Consider the following 21,763-nt stretch of genomic DNA (forward strand, 5'->3'; position numbering starts at 1 on the left):
TCAAACATCAACTACTAAACATAATTCTGGAATAACAACGTGACAACAACTTAATTTTCATGGTGAAAACATTTATTAAACACATATTAACATCCACATTATTGAAAAAAATCAGACAGACAATTTTTCAAATAAATTAGGTTTCATGCCTGACTGTATTTGTGAATAGGCATAAATCACAATATCAACCTAAGGCATGTATATTGCAGTATATCACTGTGCTGTGTTGTTTCATCATAGAAGTACAGAGGACAGGTAAACAAGGTCTGTAGCCCATCGTTTTTTTCATTAGTTCCATGAACTGAATACTATTATCTTGACGCTTCTGTTTCTGTCTATCTGCTCTGCTGGCTTCAACACGAGGCACACAGAGAGCATCAATTGTTATTTTTTCAAGTAAGATACAAGCAGTCATGGTTCATTTTAAGGCAGTGCAGTTATTGGGCTCAGTGTGAACTGGTGGTGGACCGGGGACTGCAGGCAAGAGGTAGGGAGGGTGAACACAGATGGCTCAAAGTTTTTGGTGTTGAAAGTGGTGTTGAAGTCGTTGGCGAAAAAGGAGGCGGACTCTGGGGCGCAGGGTGTGGCAGGTTCAGGTGTGGCGGCATGAGCAGGGGCCATTGAGAGGACCTCTGATTCAAACTGCAGCAGCTGACCCATGAAACTGAAGTTGGGTGAGATGACTGCCCGGCGCTGCTTGATGATGTCGAAGGCCGCATCCAACCGCAGCTGCTGCGTCCTCATGATGTAGGCCATGCAGATGGTAGGTGAGCGGGAGATGCCTGCTTCGCAATGGACTAGAACCTTTCCTCCTGATTGCTTCACGTTATCTGCAAGGACAAGAGGAAGAATAAGACAACGTTAATTACCTGAGGCTGGTTGAATGCACAATGGTTCTTTCTTTCTGTGATCATAGGCAAAATGGTTGTACAGAATCAAAAGTTGTATTATAATAGTTCAATTCAAAATAATGGCCATGGTTTTGTGTCATATTTTACTATTCTGTTTTGGTGTTTGTAATGGATGTTTAAAGTCAAGTTATGTGGGGGAAAAGTTAAAAAGAATCAAGAAGGCGTTTTAAAAAGTCAATAATAACAAATAAAAATCACCCAGATAGGGTATTCATTGCCTACTTTTAACTCCCACTAACTAACGCGTTTCTGTAAATCCATCTAGCTTGTCTCTCGCACACAAACAAAAGCAGGATTTAATGGACAAACAGTTACATCAACCATATCAGTAGGCTTTTTAGGGAAGCAGAAATGCTTTAGTTGGGGATGCAGAGACACTTGTGAGGCTTTTCTGAGTCATAGGGAGCAGTGGTACATGAGACTGTCTCTCTCCTACACTGCTGTGGGGGCGCTGGGTGCTGCTGCAGAGCTCACTGTGTGCTCCAGTTTAGAGTTTCAGCACTCCTACACACTTATCTGAATGTTCTGATGCCCACATAAAAACCTACTTTCTGTTATGAGTGTCACTCACGACCCATTGCAAGATGTGATTAATATAATATAGTTAGTTACACAAAGCCACTTCAGACCCTAACACATCTCTCTCTCTGTTAACTAGAAACATTGAGGGCCACATCTGTCTGGTTATGAAAGACACAGCAGGGAGAAGTATGATTTCTGACTGCTCTTATCTACGTAAACCGCATAAATGAATCATGATCTTCCCATCTGGAGTGCAGGATGGTGGACAGCGTGAAAACAGCAGTGGGTCAATAATATGTTTCACATCCTCTCTGACTGTACATCAGTCACCATGCATGTGCGCAGAGATTGTGATTGGTGATTGGTGATTGATTTTCGTTCGGGGCCCAGCAGCAGCCCGGAGATTATTCGTGTGCACCATAATCACTTGGCATAGTTAATGAAATTGGATGGCCCTCTCTGAATGTAGTCTAAACCTGAACAATTTTCAGCATTATGTAAAAAATAAACAGACTTACACAAAGGTAACCTGAATGTAGGCCGCATCCCCAAATGCACAATAAAAACATTAGACACCCAATACTGCTCGTGGGTGCTGTCCTTGGTTATGCCTGGCTATAAATAGCAAAAAGCACTTTATGTGCATCTTTTACTGCTGCTGCTGCTGCTGCTATTATCCAGGACCTCTTCTTCCTCTGTAAGACATTCCCTTCCCCCCTGTCATAAGGTCCAACAGTATTGACACCTGCAAGCAACCAACAACTACCCAATCTCATTATGTGTCAGTCAGCTGGCTTTTTTGCTCCATATAACCATCACAAACAACTGTGTGTTAATGACAGTCAGCCCCAAACCTCCTCCACCCGGACATTACGAAACACGGACAGCTCACACAGTTGTCACACTGACTGGCCACACCCGGCAGAGCAAAGCCACAGAGATTAATGCCTGGGAGGCGATGACGGCATGGGAGTGTATTTTTCAAGTAAAGACAAGGGAGGGAGTTCAGAGGGGGACGGGGGAAGTGACCAAATCCTGAATGAGGCTGGCTGGATGTGTTAGTGGGGGATTGAAGGAAGACGATAAAGTTAAACTGATTACAGGATTTCTAATCAGCCCTCTATTTGTGAATGAATGCAGGCGAGAGGCAGCGACATAGGGTTTATTTGACGACACATCTCAAACACCTATGTGTAGGAGATTCCTTAAGGTGACGTTGCATTTGAAATAGAGAACTTGTTCTAGAAAAGACGCCATCTTGGTGGTGGTAAATGTATTTCGCTAAAATAGATTGAGCGACAGAACCATGATGTACTTTTGTGAATGTAGCCTATTTGTTTGTGTATTGTGTATTTTGTGTTTATGTGTGTGCATGTGTTTTTCTTTTCTATTTTAACTAAAGCAAACCATTTGATAAATAAAAGGAGAGCCATGCAGGCAAAACATGCATTCCCTTGAACTCACCAATAAACTCTATGGCCTCTTGGAAGTGGGAGCTGATGTCGGCCATGTGACTGTCCTCCACTGGGATCCACTTGTAGTCGTAGAGGCCCTTGGCCGGCTGCATGTCCCTGCGCGACACATTGAGCAAGGCCGTGATGTGAAGGTCGCTGAGATAGTCCTGTCTGGAGGCGTGGTAGGCACTACCGAGGTAGAGGAAAGGCAGGATCTCTACAGGTTTACCCTGAGGGGGAGAGAAAAATAGATGTTAGTTCATGTCGAGGACTAGAATACACAAGGCAGTTGTATTCACGGCCACCTAACAAGACACAACACTGGACCCCAGATACTGATGCCTCGGCTTTAATCCATCCCATAATCCACCCCTGAGATAAAGGGTCCGAGCCACAACATACAAACACCTGCCATCCTGTTAATCTGCAGGGAAGAACATTGTGTTCATATGCAGAAAAACACACACAGATGCGTACATCTGCATGGAGGGATTTCTCCTATCATGTTTAAATAACCAACAATATATCAACCAGACTCAATAGAGTGTTCTTTGACATGCCTCATGCTTTCTATTTGGGCAGTGGAGGAGATAGACGGAAGGTCAGAGATGAAAGAGTGTTTTCCTCTGTGGGGTATTTTGATGTCAGCTGGGCATCAGTGAATAGGCTCTCCCATTTTTAGCAAAATATGAGATGGTCAGGGAGCAGTGAAGGTCAGATAATATCAAAAATAATGCCGCATATAATTCTCTCTGATGTCAGCAGGGCTTGGAAGTGTGTGCTTTTTTTGATAAGGTTAAAAATAAAAACTGGCATGTGTGAGAGAGTGAGGTAATGTATTGTAGGGTGTTTCCATACCTGATCGTAATCTGGTTTGCGGTGAGAAAGCTTGTCGCTGTGGTTGTTGACTCTTTTCTCGGTTTCAGTTCCGCTCTGGTCGAGCGTTTTCATCTCAGTGCAAAGTTCAGGGTATTGAGAGTGGAAGTTCTCGTATCCTCCTGAGAAAAAAACATGAACACATCATTTAATGAATAAGCTTAGAATATTTCTCCTTCCATGCCCCCAACACACACACAACACATTATTGTGAAATGGCAAATCTTAAAAATACGTCCAAGCAGCGGATTATAACATTTATAACCTGATTAAAAGGGCCCAATTAATTACAGTTGTGAAACCGGCAATCATGTAAGGGGGGCCACATCCTGAGGACGCAGAGGTGACAGACGGACATTTATGTGTTTCAACCATCAACATATTATCCAAAGCACGATGGTGTTGTTTAACTGCGATTTCATTTTCTTTCTTTTTTTATTTATCAAAGAAAATCATTGCAACACCAACGTTTCTCTCGCACTGACTCATCCGCTTCGTTGACGCACACAGGACATGTATCTCTCCAAGAAGCGAGAGAAACATTTGCTTTTTTTCTCAACAGAGGCGAGAGGAATACTCCAAAAATAAGGCTTGGGTTTATATCCGAATTGTTAGGTAAAGTATAATTAAATGTGAAATACATATGGTAATAAGGGGAACCGATGAGCCCTGATAAAAAAAACGTACAAGTATTTCTTTATGCCCCAAATATAGGTACAATTATTAATGCTACTAGGTTACTTTTACATCTGTGTGGCATAAACTACAACCGAGACGGTTTAATCCCAAAATAAGACAAATACATTTAAAAAAGCTACATTGTGAAACATTTAAGATGTGAATAACCCTGCCTGCTTTTTTAGATTTCTATTCTATTCTCTCTTTTTTTTGTCATTATCACAAAGCTCTCACCTTTCAGGAAACAGATGTTTGCCCCGCTGGCCAGATGCGACAGAGTGTTTATTACTATTTGTGCTACACTGTCCTTCTTCAGTTTCTGCCAGTGGGACGTCCGGTCATCCAGGGCTATAATGGTTGATATGCTTCCCTCCCGCAGCCGGAGCAGGGAACTCTCATCCGGGATGACAAACTGCAGAGGCACCTGCCCTCCTCGGGACCTCCGGACCACCACTGAGTTGAGATTGACATTGACGGAGCCCTCGATGTTGGAGCTCGCGAAGGAAAGATAGGGTCGACAATCCACAATAAGGCAGCTCGCGCACTCCTTCCTGATGATCTTCCTCAGACGCCGGCAGTCTATGCTGGTGACTTTCATTTTGACGCAGAGGATTTGTTATTATTATTATTGCCTAAAGAATTCAACTGGAAGAGAAGGGTGAGCGATGGTTCCCGTGCGCGTCCGTGCTTATATGTCCTCCAAGGGGATTCCGGCCGATCGGTTTTATGTGAACGGGACCTCCGGCTAGTGACGTCACGAACCATATATGGACACCGGCGAGTTGTGATCGCAGTGAAAGAGAAAACGCCCACATCTATGACTCGGCTGTGGCCCCACCCCCGGGTACTGGTAAACAAAACCCTACTACCGCAGTGTGTCTGATTCAATATTCAGTGAAAGTTTCTAATTTCTCTAATTCCCCTCCTCGACTCCTATCCTCGTGTCTTAGTCCCTCCCACAGGAGATGCGAGCGGAGGAATCGAAGAGGGGAACCGAGGAGAGAGGAGGGGAAACAGCAGGGGTTCAGAGAAATTAGAAATCCTTAATGATGACAGGAGGCACAGCAGTACTCTGTCTGATGGACAGAACTGTGTTCATGACGACTTATAGATTTACTTTTAATTCATTGACAGTGGTATAATGAGACAACAACAGGCTGATGCGGACACACACATATATATTTATATACAATTTCAGAATCAAATAAGTATGAGAACACTCTCATAATAATGTAACACTATCAGAGACTGGATATATCCCTCCCATATGTATACACACTTATAGAGGAACATTACAGAAAAAGATTGAAGTGATAATACAGGACCCATGACTGAAATGTCTGTTAAAAGATAACATTTACAGTGATTGAATTGTAAATAAGAAATGCTATCATGACTAAGGCTCACATACACTATAGACTCATTAGTGAGTAGCACACTCACTGTTCTGTAAATCCTTAATGGTGATTTATTTTGTTAAAGCTTGTGAATAATCTTTCATGCAGTCATGTGGGGACTTTTAAGGAGAGCTCAGTAGCTGACAAAAACAAACCTCTAACTTCCGCTTAGTCCTATGTATAGCCCAGGGAACCTGCCTTATATCCCCCAGTATGTAAGCCTAATCCCCCAATTGAATTAACAGGTTTAAACTGCACACTGCATGCACTCACAAGACGTGCACTCAAATGTAACATGCAGCATGTACTGTGTTTGGGTTCTGTTTGTGTGTGTTGTATTTGAATGTGTAACTTTTTCCCTTTTTACAACAGAAGACATTTTGAACTCAATGTACTGTATTTCATACTCGGAGGCGATTTCAACGCAAAAGTGCAATTTCAAAATGTTGAACTATTGCTTTAGTGTTTTCAAATGACAATGGCTAGTTACTAAAGCAGCCACTATAGCTGACAGGTTACTTTGACTGTTTTAATTTCTGCATTTCTTCATTGCATCCTGTATGTGTCGAAATCCTTTTAGAGGGCCAGAGTGTTGCAAAAGCTCAAGGTTTAAAGGCCAAGCCATGCTTAAAATGTACTACATACATGGTGTAAACAAGAGGTACTGAAAGCCTCTTTAGTGAAAGCAATCCAACAAATATGCGTTACATCATGTTGTGTCTGCTGCTGCATGAATGCGTGGGGGAAAATAGCAAAACAGAGAGAAAGAATGAGGGAGGGAGGCATGGAACAACAACAGGAATGAGACAAATAGATAGAAAAACATTAAAAAAGATATAATAATTACAGAGAGCCCTAGGCCATGACAGTATTTCATCCAATACTGGCAAGAGGACTGTTTCTGTTCTGTTGTGTGTATGTATTTAGATGGAGATATGGATAGATGAAACTGAAAGATTGACTTTAATTCAATGTATTATGTCAACAAATTACACCTATTGATATAGCTACTAAGAATGAATTCACGTCTGCATTTTTTAAATCAATGAGATTATTGTCACGGTTCAATTTAATATTATTGTTTTCAACTAACCTAAAACAATTATGTGTAATTAGTTGACAATACATTTAATTAAAGTCAATGTTACAGTTTTCTCAGTATAAATAGATCAATTGAAATATTAATAGAGAGATAGGAAGACAGACAGACAGACAGACAGACAGAGAGATGGATGCACTGTTGGATGGATGGGCGTGTTGGGTGGCGGGATGCCTGGATGCCTGGATGGCGGCTGAGGATTAGAGGGACAGCAGGCAGTGTGCCATATGGTCCGGTCTAATCTGGGCCTGTGACATCATGGCTGATGAGCGGGGAGGCCCTCCATCCGTTTACAAGCCTTCATTTCATTATGGGGTGTGTTAGTGTCAGCTGTAAGGAACAACAGTAGTCCCAAACAAGCAAGATAAACAAGTTGTGTACCCTCCCTCTTCGCTCCTCCTCTGGTCTCTTTTCTCTCCTCCTTCACTCACACATCGATGACATGTTTTGAACCAAACCACATTGCTAACAGGATTGCCTCAGTACATTAGTGGCTCTGTAGTATTGCTAATGTGTTTAGGAAGCAGGCAGGCAATTTCTAATCTTGCTTGCACAAAGCCCTGCAGTCAGCTGGTCGGCTATTAGGACTGTTGTGTCAGCGTGTCTGCAGTATTTTCTCAAAGTGTGTCACCTGTGTGGTGATGTCATCTGTTTACAAGTACAACAGGACAGATGATTTATTTCATCCCTGGTTCAAGATAAACTTGATTAATAATTAAATGCATGGGAATTGCAATGTCATGTACCTGTCCCAATGCTGTCAACCAATGCTGAATAAAAAACATTAAATATGAATGAATACAAGATAAAAGATGAAAAACAAACAAGACTATGGAACAACTACAACAAATAGATTTTTGATGAGAGGATTGTCAAAAAAGTGTTTTTGACAACAAATAATTACACAAATTCTAAGGTTCAAGCTTCATCAATGTGGATATTTGCATGTTATAACAGATTATCATTGGGTTTCAAATGAAGAGAACACATTTTTCATTGTAAACTTTTCTAGTTGCTATTATTCCAAACAATTAATAATAGAAATAATCAGTTTGGATATCTATCAATAATGGTTGGAATTTCTCTTGAATTGGAACAGCTGCATTTTGCAACATCAACAGGCAAACATAAACAAGGATTAAGGATACATACATTTTTAAAATTACAATTACTTAGACAATATAATTCAAACCCTTCAAAGTACATTTGATCTGGGATGAAACTTTATTTTGAGGATTGCCTGGTGTACAGAATAAAACTTCTGTCTACCCTTTTTAAATCATGGAACAATTTATCTCTGATTTGGTGATAACAACGTATTAACTAGTCAACCACTACGTTTGTCATGCACAAGCAAGACATTTCATTGGAAATAACAATAACAAATGTTGTATCCACATTCATTGGGAGTGTATAATAATTCTACATCCTGTATAAAAGTGATCTCATAGTGATTTCATGGAATTCAAAACATCTCGGCCAATTTTTTCATCTGCACTACTGTTCTCATTGACGTAAAATAAGATAATGTTTGTACTCCTCAAGGGAAAAACATTAGCAGCCGGCTGGACGGAGGCTGAGAGAAAAATCTCAAAGGAGGAAGAACACAAGAAAAAAATACACTTTGAGATGTAAATGTGTTTTAATTATTGTGAAATTATGCAGTTTATTTATTCTCTCGTCAATGCTTGTTTTCCAATAACCTGCCCATGAACTGTGTCAAATACTCACATAAACACACCCTGCAAGTGCACTATGTTCTGGTGTATTGTGGCTCCTATATAACTGATTTCTTGCCGCCTCAGTCACTGATCCAAAATGGTGGATATAGAAAGAACTAATGTATTTTATTCTGAGGGATAACTTTTATTTTATACTATTTCAATGTTCTATTCCCTGCTGTCAAACTTTACTGTAATATGCAGTTGTTTTTACTTCTAGCCACAGTCAACATTTTCCCAGTTGTTGAACAAAACAAAAGACTTCCTTTAGTCTAGTTTTTGTTGAAGGTATTAAACTGTGTATGTGGATTATTTTACCTTGATATAAAAGAAGGAGAGATGGCTGATTAAAAACAGCTGAGCGGTTTCTCGTTTACCTTGCTTGTACACATGTATCTGTTTTTCTTTATTCACAGCAGACAATTACTGTTGGCCAAACTGCTTTAGTATGGTATGTAAGTGCGTCAAGTCACTTCCTGTTCAGAATCTCCCTTTTACCATGTGACTTATAAAAAGCATCAAAACACAATAGGTCGCTTAAGTGGGAGATGCCCCCCCACTCTCCCCCTGCGTCCCCCCTCAGCGGCACAGGTGCTTCCTGATGTGCTGACTGAGCCTCCAGATGATGACACTGTTTCCTAATAAGGCCCATGTTGTGACATTGCTCATCTCACTCACTTCAGCTGACAAATGAGTAGCGGGCTGGAATTTCACTCGGGAACCAAAAAATGACTCAAAGCAGTTCCAATAAAGAGCTAGTTAATAGTTTAAAATGTAAATGTAAACAGCAGCAGTCATTTCTGGTAATCCAGAGAATAAAAAAGAAAAATCATCACAAGTAACTAATAAACCAAATTCAGCATGTGAACCTTGTGTACACAATGTTTGAAGGAAATATGGCCATTACTGATTAAAAAAAGGGAAGTTACGATAAGGACATGTCTGTGTTCTCTGTTAGTGAAAACACATTTTAAGTACCGCTAGCAGACAACTGTATTACGTTTTTATTGTTTGTTTTATAGTTATGGTACTTTGTGCATTTTAATGTTTTATTTATCATTTTTACAACTGTGCTTTTTTGGATGGTGTCCTATATCCGTCTTGTATTATGAGCTCCATAAGGACAGTTTTCTATGATCAAATTAAGTCAATACAAAAAAACAAAGTTAGAACAGTTGAAACCTTACTGAATGATTGATAACGAGTGTAGGGAGGCTGTGGCTCAGTGAATAGTGTGATGGACTTCGAATCAGGGGATAGCAAGTTTGAATCCCACTGCAGTCAGCAGTTGTGTCCCTGGGCAAGACACTTCACCCCAAATTGCTCCTGTGGGGACTGTCCACAGTACTCAATGTATGTAAGTCACTTTGGATAAAAGCGTCCAACAAATGACATGTAAAGTAATGTAATATATTAAACAGGGAATTTTCTGTCAACATAATGTTCATTCATACTGTTCAAAAATCACAAATTGTTATCAGATGTAAAAAAAAGATAACACACATTACAAGTGTTAGTAAGTATAGGTAGGAATGCTGACGGCATGTAGACACATGCTGGGTTTTGTTTATGTGTGTGCATCACATCACATCCAATGCCTCGTTCGACCTGTAGCTGCCAAATTCAATATGAAACAGGAATGTTTGGTATTCCTGAGTTCAAGTCATGATATGCTGGCTCAGATGACACATGCTGAACACACACTAATGCCTCGAAGGCTTGACTCACCCGCCGACTCCCACCCCCTGCTCACCGTCATGTCATGACTCTCCCAAGCAAGACGATCTGTAAGGTGAGACAGGGAGAGTGAAAGTATTAAACATATCCAAAGCAGAAAAATCTAAAAATAATTAAACAAAAAGAACCCCAAAGGAAAAAACTAAATACATTTGAAAATGACATAAAATTATAATATTTCAACATGTATATTTTCTACTTTTTCAATGCTATTTTATTTCTATTTGAGATGTTTACATTTTGGAATGTTTATTTCTAGTCTTTTCATTTCTTTAATGTACAATGCCTTGTCTTTTTATGCTGCTCCAACGATAAAAAGACCTCAAATTGGGATCAATGCAGTACTCCTTATCTTAATAGATGACAATTAATTATATTTAAATTAAATATCTTAATTGGCCAGAATAATTGACTAAAATGGGCAAATTTAATTTATTAAAAAAAACATTGTATTTTATAATCTCTTGTGTTTTTATGGTTTTTATGCATACAAATATGCCATAAAAGATACTCTTCAAGTACCTCATCATTGTACTTACGGTAACCACAGTACCTGAAGTACTTCGGTACGTTTGCCAGATGATAGAAGGTAGTTCACCTCTCAACTGACCCCAGTTTTTTTCATGAAAGAAAAGTCACTCTGGGTCTCCGGGTGAAATTTCCATTGCATAAAAATAGTCTTGTCTCAGGTGGTGATAAATGTGGCCTGCCCTCTTTATGCTGCAGAGGCAAGAGCGCCGTGGGAATTCGACGTGGACCACGAAGCATTGACGTGCTGCTCTGTGGCGTGCGAGCTATAAAGGAGAACATACACACCTGGTTATTTCTATCACCGTGTACAGTTCGGTCAAGATGTTCCACAGAGATCTGAACTACATTGAGTACTGTACCTCAGCGTGGCCTGGTTACTGTAGAGGAGTTTCATTGAAGAGCCCACGTTTAACACATCTCTTAAAATAACACAAGCATGCACGTAGAGCTGTGAAAGCTATCATGACAGATGACAATCAAGGAAAGCTGCTCTTCACCTGCTTCACATTAACACACATCCATATCTGCTGTTTCTCGTCAGAGCTGCTCACCAACCTATCACTGCGTTAAGCACTCTCTGTCCTTTATTTCTTCTTCCTAGAAATTAGACAGTAATTCAGGGAAGAGATCTAACAGAAATGTGGCGAGAACAGTAATATGTAATAATCACCACAAAGGAGTGAGGTCATTTCCTGTTATGGCTTTTCTACAAGGCCATTTTCTGCCACAAAAAATGTTCGCAATACTGATACTCTGCTGACAGCCCTGAGCTTTGTTCCCGTTAAGAGCAGGGTTACAGAACGTTTCTTTAAATGCCAGTCCATGGGTTGTTATGGTTCCAAGACAATTCAGGCAGTAGGAGAAAACTCCTCCTACTATGATGTGTGTTTATCTAAAGCCTGATGTATCCTATTCCTTCTTCTGTTAGACTTCAGTGTTATCCAAAACCTATTACAAACATAAATCAGCTATTTGGACTGGCTGATACATTCCATCATTGTTATGAAGAAAAGCACTGTAGTTTCATTTACTGTAAGTCACTCCTACTCCTGATGTCATACATATTTACTAGAGCAATGGGTATTACTCCGCAGCTAAAAATAATCCACAACAAATCTGCCATTTACTCCCATTCTGGGTAAACACATTTTAAACTATATATTTGTGATCAGTTTCTTTAAGAGTTACAAAATTCAGTAGGATCAAATGGGCATCGCTTAGAAAGTATTATGAGATGGATGCACGGTTTTTTGTGGGGCTTGTTAAACATAAGTACACAAAGTATAGATTAATATAAGTCATTTAAAGGGGACCTCTGTCTAAAGTAATAGACAGAGAATCAGCACTTTTGAAACAGGGCTGAAACAGAGGGGTTTATGGGATGCTACAATGATCTGTTTGGTATTTCGAGCCAAACACTTCAGAGACTTGTTTTGTATATATTTGAGACCTATAATATATTGATGAAAAACAGTATAATAGGGGACCTTTAAATGTATAATACTTTCAAACCTTTTAGATATTTTACAGTATATTAGTAGGGATTTTGCATCATGGACATTATAGTGAAACAGATATGTCTTTTTTGTGGTCTTTTACATCAGGATGTGTAAAATCTGATCAGAAACTTAAAAACAGTGTCTGTAATTAATCAAGTGAAAAGTCTGAACAGGATCATGGTGTTTAGTCAGCCTTCTACCCGCTCTGCATTATTCCCCCACATCCTCAGCATCATACGTATATAACAATGCATTTTCAAAGCTGTGCCTTTCCCTTTGCTCTCTAACTAATTTTAGTGTCTATAAATATACATTTTATGTCCCTATATTGTTATCCATCTTCACTTCCTGCTGAGTGCAGTGGGTCACAGCTGAGAACGAGAAAGGAAGCGAGAAGATAAATAGACGCAGGGGCAGAAGGGAAAATGTAGCTGCCACTCTGAGGGTGTTAATGTTACTTTGAAGAGGCAATAAATATCACTTTAAGCCTTTGGCGGTGAGTCACCCAGTGGATCATCAACTTCCAATCCATGAAGAATAAATCCCCACAGGCACTTACTATGATTGTGTACATCAAGCTTTCCTACATAACAAACTAAATAACCCGGGTTAGATGAATGCACACTGAAGCTTTTCATAACATGGTCACAGTGGAGGACTCACTCCATGGCTGGGAATCTGTCTCACTTTAGCTGCGCTGTTAAATACACTAAAATGGAATGCAGGAAATGATAAAGATGAAAAAGTTTGAACAGGTACAATTCCCCAGAGTTTCACTAACCGTACGCCTAGAGCAGGGGTGTCAAACTCAAGGCCCGGGGGCCAAATCCGGCCCGCGACTTCATTTGATGTGGCCCGCAAGAGCTTGTAAAGAATATAATACGTTTATTATACGGTTAATTGCCACTTTACATGTCCCACAATGCATCTCGTTTTGTGACATGCGCACTGAAGAAACTTGCAATTATTTGCCCTGGACTTCTGCTTTCAGACGTAGTTAATTACTAAGTTATTGCCCTATCCGATAATAATCCAATTCAGAGGCAATAATATAATATAATACATTATTTTATATATATTATATATTTATATATGTATATTTATATAGGCAAGGCAAGTTTATTTATATAGCACCTTTCAGCACACGGCAACCCAAAGTGCTTTACAAAACAAAATAAAAGACATTTAAAGGTCCCATGTCATGGCCATTTCTACTGATCATATTTCCATTGTTGAGGTCTAATAGAATAGATTTAAATTGTGCAATTTTCCAAAATCAGGAGGTTAGGTCCCCCCCACTTAAATCATGTTCACATGGATAGGAAACTAAATACATTTGCACACATCTTGTTTCCATATCTTTCTGTTTTGGTGGTCATGCCACAACCGTGCACGTGCATGCGCGAGTCATGGTGAGATATCTGGATTAAGAGGTTGCTTTTTCTTTGCACAGCATGAAAGAAAGGCCAAATGAATGGGCTGTGATTTTTGTATTTTTAAGCAGATGTCAATCATTTGTACGGCCCTCGGAGGATGTTGAAAAAATTAAAATGGCCCTTGAGAGGAAAAAGGTTCCCCACTCCTGCTGTATAGTAGGCATATGTGTATTCACCAGGTATTCACTCTTTGTCCTAAATGGCTTGTTGGAGCTCCGCCCCCATCCCTGTAAGCCCAGTGTGCTCTGATTGGTCAGGACGTTGCGAGGCTCGTTACTGCGAGGATCGGACAGGTTTCCGGGTCGGCGATACAGCGAGAACAAGCGAAACTCATCCTGAGCACACACAAACAGTCACAGCCGAAGTAAAAACAATAAGTGTGGCTTGATATTGAGTAAGAAAAAGGTTTATAACGCTGTGAGAATGGGTCTGCAGAGAGCATTTCTCCGCAATCCCAACTCGTCTATTACCAGCGTTCAGGGAGCTCTATGCAAGTCAATGGGGACTCCCTGTTAGTTAACTAAGGGGTCCTGGTGTGTGAGGTGCTCCGCGGATTGGTCCATTTGGGCCAATCCGGTCATTTGTTGTCGATTTGGGTTTTCACACGTCACAGAACCCAGGAAGAAAACAATGGAAAATGAGAAATCTCCAACGAGGCGTTTTGTGGCAGCATAGACTGGTCTTGTCTGTGTTAGAGTTTTACTCGCTACAGGGTGTACTTTGAGGGTTTTTGACTCTGCAGAACGTTTTCATGGATAAAAACCTTCACAAAACACAAGGGGACGGGTAATAACCAGGAAAGCATGATGGGACCTTTAAGAATAAATACAGTAGAAGCACATTATAAAATGGTATTTAAAAAACAGGCATTTAAAAAGCAAAGATAATAAAATAAACACAACAGGTATAAAATACATGAATAAAAGCCATACTGCAGTATGAATATGAACAACTCACTCAAATGCAGTGTCAAAAAGATACGTTTTTAGCAGGCGCGTGAGTTGTTTTTGTTTTTGGCAATGATGTCTTTTTTATTTCCTGATTATAGATGCAGAGTTGTATAGTTACAACCGGCCCTTTGAGTGCAACCATAATGCTAATGTGGCCCGCGATGAAATTGAGTTTGACACCCCTGGTCTACAGGCATAGTTTCAAGAAGCATTGTGAAGAGTCCCAGTTTCCTTCCTCCATACATTTGTAGACAATGTCACTTAACAAAAAACTGATTTACAGTCAAAACAGCCTTCAGCTTCGACTGAGCATTTCCCTCAGCCTGGCAAACCGGCCTTTGTTGTTTAAGGAAGTATGTTCTCTTGCAAGCTCGAAAACATTCCTGTAGACAATTGAATACTGCAGGTGTGTGTGTGTGTGTGTGTGTGTGTGTGTGTGTGTGTGTGTGTGTGTGTGTGTGTGTGTGTGTGTGTGTGTGTGTGTGTGTGTGTGTGTGTGTGTGTGTGTGTGTGTGTGTGTGTGTGTGTGTGTGTGTTTCAAAGGTGAAAGTATGTGTGAAGAAATATCTTAAACAGTATTGAAACAACATCTGTCAGCACAGTCAGTTTTAAAAGTCCTAAAGATGTGACCATGATAACCTGAAAAGAAAAACTTTTACAATGAACATATAAATGCCACACATTCGAGAGAATTTTAAGATAACAAGAATGATTTTAAAATAAGAATACTTTATAGGGTTTCCTGACAGTTGCCCCATTCAAGAATGAATTATAAGTAAGTACTCAAATATAGTAAAAAAAAATACTTTTATAAACTTTTAAAAGTAAAAAATGTGAGAAAATAATTAAAATATATATTTATACAAACACAATTAAAAGTTACATTTCCAATAAAAAATAAAACAACATAAAATACAATACAAATTATATATGCAAACATAAACAGTTAACATACTATAATACAACTACAACAATAATAATAACTTTATTTATATAGCACCTTTTGTGAAAGATGCAGCCCAAAGTGCAGAGCAAGATAAGATGCATAAAAACAACGACACTGAAAGAGAATTAATACGAGTAAAAAACAATTAATGAAAACAAAATAGAAAGAGTTAGATAACCCTAACCCATCACTAAAATTAACCCAAATTAAAAACTAAATTAAAACAGGTCTTGATTTTGATCTTTAACTGCTGTTCCACAGTTTGGGGCCATAAAGACAGAAAGCAGTCTTCCCCGATTTCTTGTGAATATGAAATATATCACATGGATGTGAAAATCTAGACAATGGTGTATTATTTGTTAGTATTTCAGTCATTAATGTGACTTACCAAATAAACAGTCCAATACGAAATGGATACAGAGGGGGATCGTAGTCAACAGTGAATAATACATGTAAAAAAGCCCAAACTATTACAACAAACACAACACTTAAAATATAATAGAAATATAGAAATATTGTTAAAAAACAAGAAATATGTCCTGACATGTAGTTAAGTATGGAATGTGTTACTCCTGGGAAGTGTAGTGTGGCTGCAAACCAGCTATGGTTTTACCTAACAATCTACATACACAAGATTAAAACATAGAATGTGACCTTTTTGGGAAGCCATTTTTTTTTCTTTTTTTTCTAAGGACCGGAATTTAAGAGTCACTCCTGCTTGTGCCTCTTCCCCCTCTGTTTGTCTGTCTGCCCCCCGCCCCTGTCTCTCTCTTTCTGTTTTACTCCCACCCTCTTCTCTCATCCCCTGTTGTCCGGCCTGTCCCCCCATCCTCCCCTCTCAGCACCTGTGTGGGAGGCACAAAGCCAAATCCACTCAGCTGGAATTAAACTCAGTGAGGCCTTACAGATTGCACTGCTCCACTTTAATCACACACAACCCACACACTCATAAACACACACATGTACTCACACATGCACATAAGCACATCACACACTGAGACAGCCACTCTCCCACTCAGTGGATGGAAAGACAGAGGCAGGGATGGAAAGATGTAATAGATATGAGTGGCGACTGGGGAGTGCCCACGTCATAGGAAGTAGGTACACACGTTACTGGCACTCACTGTATAGTAAGTATAAATACACACACACACACACTGAATATTATCATTTGGGGCAGGTGCCAGTTTGTCGCAGAAATTGAGAAAAAAATCACACCATTAAGCAACAAAATGAAAAGAAAGACATTGGGGACAGTTAAACCGATTTTCCACAGCGTGTTTTAGGGTGGATTCTTTCTTTAAAGGTCACCTATTATGTAAAATCCACCTGATCCATTTATATAAAAACCTGTCTGAAAGTTTGCCAGCAGCAACAGCTCATTAGCATTTAAAGCTACAGACACAGAATCAGCACTTTTGAAACAGGGCTGAAACAGAGGGGATTATGGGATGCTACAAGGCATGATCTGTTTGGTATTTAGAGCCAAACACTTCAGAGACATGTTTTGTATATATCTCAGACCTATATTGTATTGTTGAAAAACAGTATAATAGAGTGCCACAGTGATGCGTTCTAAAACCCGGGAGTAAGCTGCGCATGGGTTCCTTCGACAAAAAAGCAATGCAATTTCTCCATAGAATTTTGTAAAATAGCTCGGAATAAGGTCTGGGGTTGACACACATTTAAGAGACGGATCACGTTTTGTTCAGTCGGATAATCTCCACATGTCTACCCTACTTTTATAATTTTCGAATTGTAAATCTAATCAATAGATTTATGATCGATAGATTTATGATTAGAAAATTATAAAAGTAGGGTAGACATGTGGAGATTATCCGACTGAACAAAACGTGATCCGTCTCTTAATTTACTCCCAAAATGATCATTTGTAGATCGGTAAATGGGTTCTGCATTTAAGTACATAAAAACGACATTAAAACAAGCGTAAACAACCTCTCACAATCTGCGTGAACAATACTAATTGGTTTATGCGGGACTGTTTTGAATAGTAAGGTTTTAGTGAAATTGCATGTATTCGGAATGTAGTGAGCACACTCGATAAATGAGACTTTGATTACATAGCAGGTGTTTTGATATTTTTTTGCTGTCGTGAAACTCGGCCCCCTTTACTTCAATTCATCAAGCTTTTTCTCACGGGACAAATACAAGTTTTGTTGACAAACGTAACACACCTTGACATTTTTGGGTTGAAGTATTCCTTTAAGGGGTACGTTTCTAGTAGCTTAAGGGACGTTTTCTTATTTGGTTCTACACAGCAAGACTTACACACAAACACGTGTATAGATGACCAAAAAAAGCACCACTACAAGAGTTACAATCAACAATACCATACTGTACTTTCTGTAAATGTAAAGAAAAGGTTGATAGTAACATTATAAATAGTATCAATCAATCCTGCAATTGCATTTGGGCCGATTGATATTACACTTGATATACTGATCATATTTAATTGCAGGGTACACAATGACATGATTATCAGTGGGTGGGAAATAACACACACACACACACACACACACACACACACACACACACACACACACACACACACACACACACACACACACACACACACACACACACACACACACACACACACACACACACACACACACACACACACACACACACACACACACACACACACACACACACACACACACACAATAAAGGTCATTGTTCTTGTGTTTGTGGGGTTGTAATCAAGACGGTTATGTTGAAGCTGATGCTGTACACAGACTGTGGTGTAAATGTAAGCTGACAGTGAGCTGGGCTTTGACATTTCCTCTTTCTATACCAATCTTTAATAACAATCGCTCAGAGGATCTGAGGGAGAGGCAGGCCCGGTGACTCATACATTGTCTGTCTTCATCTTACTTCCCCAAATCAGTGACACAGGGAGGGAACATGTGGGAGATTTGACTCTCAGTTTCTCTTTTTTTTTCTCGTTTTGAATTTGTCTCCCCAGGCCTACACCTTAACCAACTGACTCAGGGAGGGATACATTCTATACATAAAACACTGCCTTGATTATCAGGATCCACTGCTCCTTGATCAATTGGTTTATGTCTCGTATTTAAGAGCAAATGAGTAGACACCTCAAAAGACAATAAACTAAACCAGAATCCCGGCTGTCATAAAGAGTCACCTGAACAGTTCTGATCAAAAAGAGAGAAACACAAACTGATTTCATGTTAATGATGTCATTGTTCCTTTGTCGAATTATTCTAGAATCCATCTGGCCATGAATATCTACCCATCACAGCAAGTTGGAACCTATCACAGATGCTTTACTGAAAATAAATTGCATTGACCAAAGCATATGGTCATTAAATACAATAAAGATGAACAAAATCATTTGGTGAAAAACGAATTGAATACTATGACAAATACCTCTACGAGAATCAATGTATGTTTGAGAAAATTCGAGCAGCTCAAGCAACCAATCACAGCTCTTGTGATGTCCAGTTTTATCTCCAAAGCAGTGAAGCACCCCGCCCGCCCATCACCATCCAATATGTAGCTGAGCGAACAGTTACTAAGGGATAGAGAAGTGTGTCTTCATTTTACATTTCATGCATGTAACCCCCAACACCAGAGCCAACATGGTTTCGTCTGAAATGATCAGTGTTGGGCAAGTTACTTAAAAAAAGTAACTAGAAAATAGTTATAGTTACTGCTCTCAAAAAGTAACTAGTTACTTTATTAGTTACTAAATTATAAAAGTAACTAGTAACAAGTTACTTTACTTTACTTTAAAAATAATAACAATAAAAATACAAGTTTTTGTGTAAATATAACGGCGTTACTTAATGGGAATAGGTAACTAGTAACGCTATTAGTCACCGCAAAAAGTAGTTGCGCTACAGTAACGGGTTACTTTGTAACGCGTTAGTCCCAACACTGGAAATAATGCATACTTTAGTTATGCTTATGAATTAATGAGTCACATGTGAAGGAGCTGCCTGTGTGGGCAGTGGACAAGCAAAACCACATCTGGGCAGATCTCTCGAAACCTTGAAATGAACCTGTTAAGGTTTCAGGCTCGAAAATGACATGCCCAGAACAATGACTATATCTTCACTTCTAAAAAGGGGTAAATTAATAATCTTTTTTCTCAAAGCAATGATAAATCTGTGAGTTGGATGTAGAAGAGTCAGAATCAATATAGATGTTTTTATTCTAAAGTAAATTCAGATTGAACATAGTAAACAAATATAAATGATAGTTTCCGTCCAAAAAAACCCCATTACTTATAGTGAAAACCACCCTTGAATGATGGGATAGTAGACAAAATGCTTTAGGAATCTAAACTATAACACATAATAAGTACCCTTTATCAAGATTGATGCAAAACAAGTGACATTTGACCTTTTTAGAGAGGTCTAGGAAAAAAACCCCACCTCTGGGGTCATTTGGGTGTATTTGCCATATCTCTGGAACCCATCGTTCGATTTTGGTGATTGACACCTCTTTTGAATCGTTAAGTTGTTAAATGTTAAGAAGCCCTGAGACACAGTTTCGTGAATATTGTTGTGTTTTTTCCCCGGGGGCGGGGGCATGGGGTTTAACAGGTTTTTAAGCCAATCCCGATACTGGTCGAAATATTGGCCGTATATCATAAAACTATGGTGAGAAGTTTGTACTTGCTTTGCCCATGACACACTATGCTAACTGAAAACATCCGAGTGTTGAAATGTCAGTGGGAGGGGAGGTATTTGGTTCCTTGATGTTTCAGAAAGTGAGTTTGGAAACCAGGAAATCTTGGCCCATGATAGTATATGCTGAGTCACATTTATTGGACAACATACCTAAAATCTTGGCAAATATATGAATAATGTGAAGGTTATTTTTCTGTGAGTGCGAGTGTGTGTTTGTGAGTCCAGAAGCACACTTAAATAAAGATGAAGGGCCGTCGTCACAGAAAGGAACAAATTAAATGTGAATCAGAGATACTAGAGCTGAAGGTCAAGGGTCTGTGTGTGTGTGTGTGTGTGTGTGTGTGTGCGTGCGTGCGTGCGTGCGTGTGTGTGTGCGTAGCTCTCCTAGAGGGATCTTTGTTGATGCTATGATTTACTATAAATTGTTAATTTGTGGACACAAGTACATCTGACAGTAAATGTCAGTAAATTAACAAAAACCCAAATCATGGGAAAACTCAAACACTAGCCAAAACGTTTTTTCTCCTTTAACTTAGTGTGTGAGTCATTGCACAATTTCCGTACTTTCAATCTCCCCTGGGGGGCTCTTTCATTTCTACTGTGTGTTGCATTGTGGGAAAAAGGATTTAGGACACAGGTGTTCTCAAAGAAGCAATCTATCAATCAAATTGATCTGTTCACACTAATCAATAAGCCGTTCATCCTATTTGTCCACTGCAAGGTCACCTCCTTGGATTAACCGTGATGAATGGATGTCAATTGACAAAGCACTACAAATTGGAATATGTGGGTGGTTCATGGTACTTAGCCTAAATCTGTGATTCTAGGCTTCATGAATAAAGTAAACATACAATCGACAAGACAAAATAGGGACCTTATGTCCTAGAATAATTTAGCCTTTGAACGATAATCACCACATTTAAATGGGAGGGTATTAAAAAGACCATTATGAGACGAAACGAGAGAAAGATAAAGGGCAGAAACATAAAACAGTGTGAATGTCAGGAAGAATTTTATTTTCTCCCGACCAATAGTTTATGAGAGTTATTGGGATGGTGATCAAAACACCCTGGGTGAGTAAGCCTAGGGAAAAATAAGTTCCAGAGTCACTGAGACAGAAATGATGAGCAACAAAGGATAGATAGGACACAGAAACGTATTCAAAGCACTAGAGAATCGGAGTGAAATATCTCCAGGGAGTACCCTCGCTCAGTCATTTCCATTTCTAAAGAAGGACAGCGGGCAGAGAGCTCCCTTATCCAAGCTGACAGAAGTTGTTATGCTTAGATTCTTGGTTGAGTTCAAATTTGCTGTGGGCTCCGCA

At 39.5% G+C, this 21,763-nt stretch overlaps 1 protein-coding gene across 1 annotated transcript; it reads right to left on the bottom strand.

Moving 5' to 3' along the window:
* Positions 1-50: 50 nt before the first annotated feature.
* dusp5 (dual specificity phosphatase 5) lies at positions 51-8,668 on the bottom strand. The gene is made up of 4 exons (XM_079685553.1): positions 4,676-8,668; positions 3,746-3,885; positions 2,898-3,117; positions 51-830 (listed from the first exon to the last, which is right to left on the bottom strand). The coding sequence occupies exons 1-4, from the start codon at positions 5,037-5,039 to the stop codon at positions 424-426; spliced, it is 1,131 nt and encodes a 376-aa protein (XP_079541679.1). The 5' UTR covers positions 5,040-8,668; the 3' UTR covers positions 51-423.
* Positions 8,669-21,763: the final 13,095 nt, after the last annotated feature.

Source organism: Notothenia rossii, assembly GCF_949606895.1.
Source record: "Notothenia rossii genome assembly, chromosome: 1".
Lineage (NCBI taxonomy): Eukaryota > Metazoa > Chordata > Actinopteri > Perciformes > Nototheniidae > Notothenia > Notothenia rossii.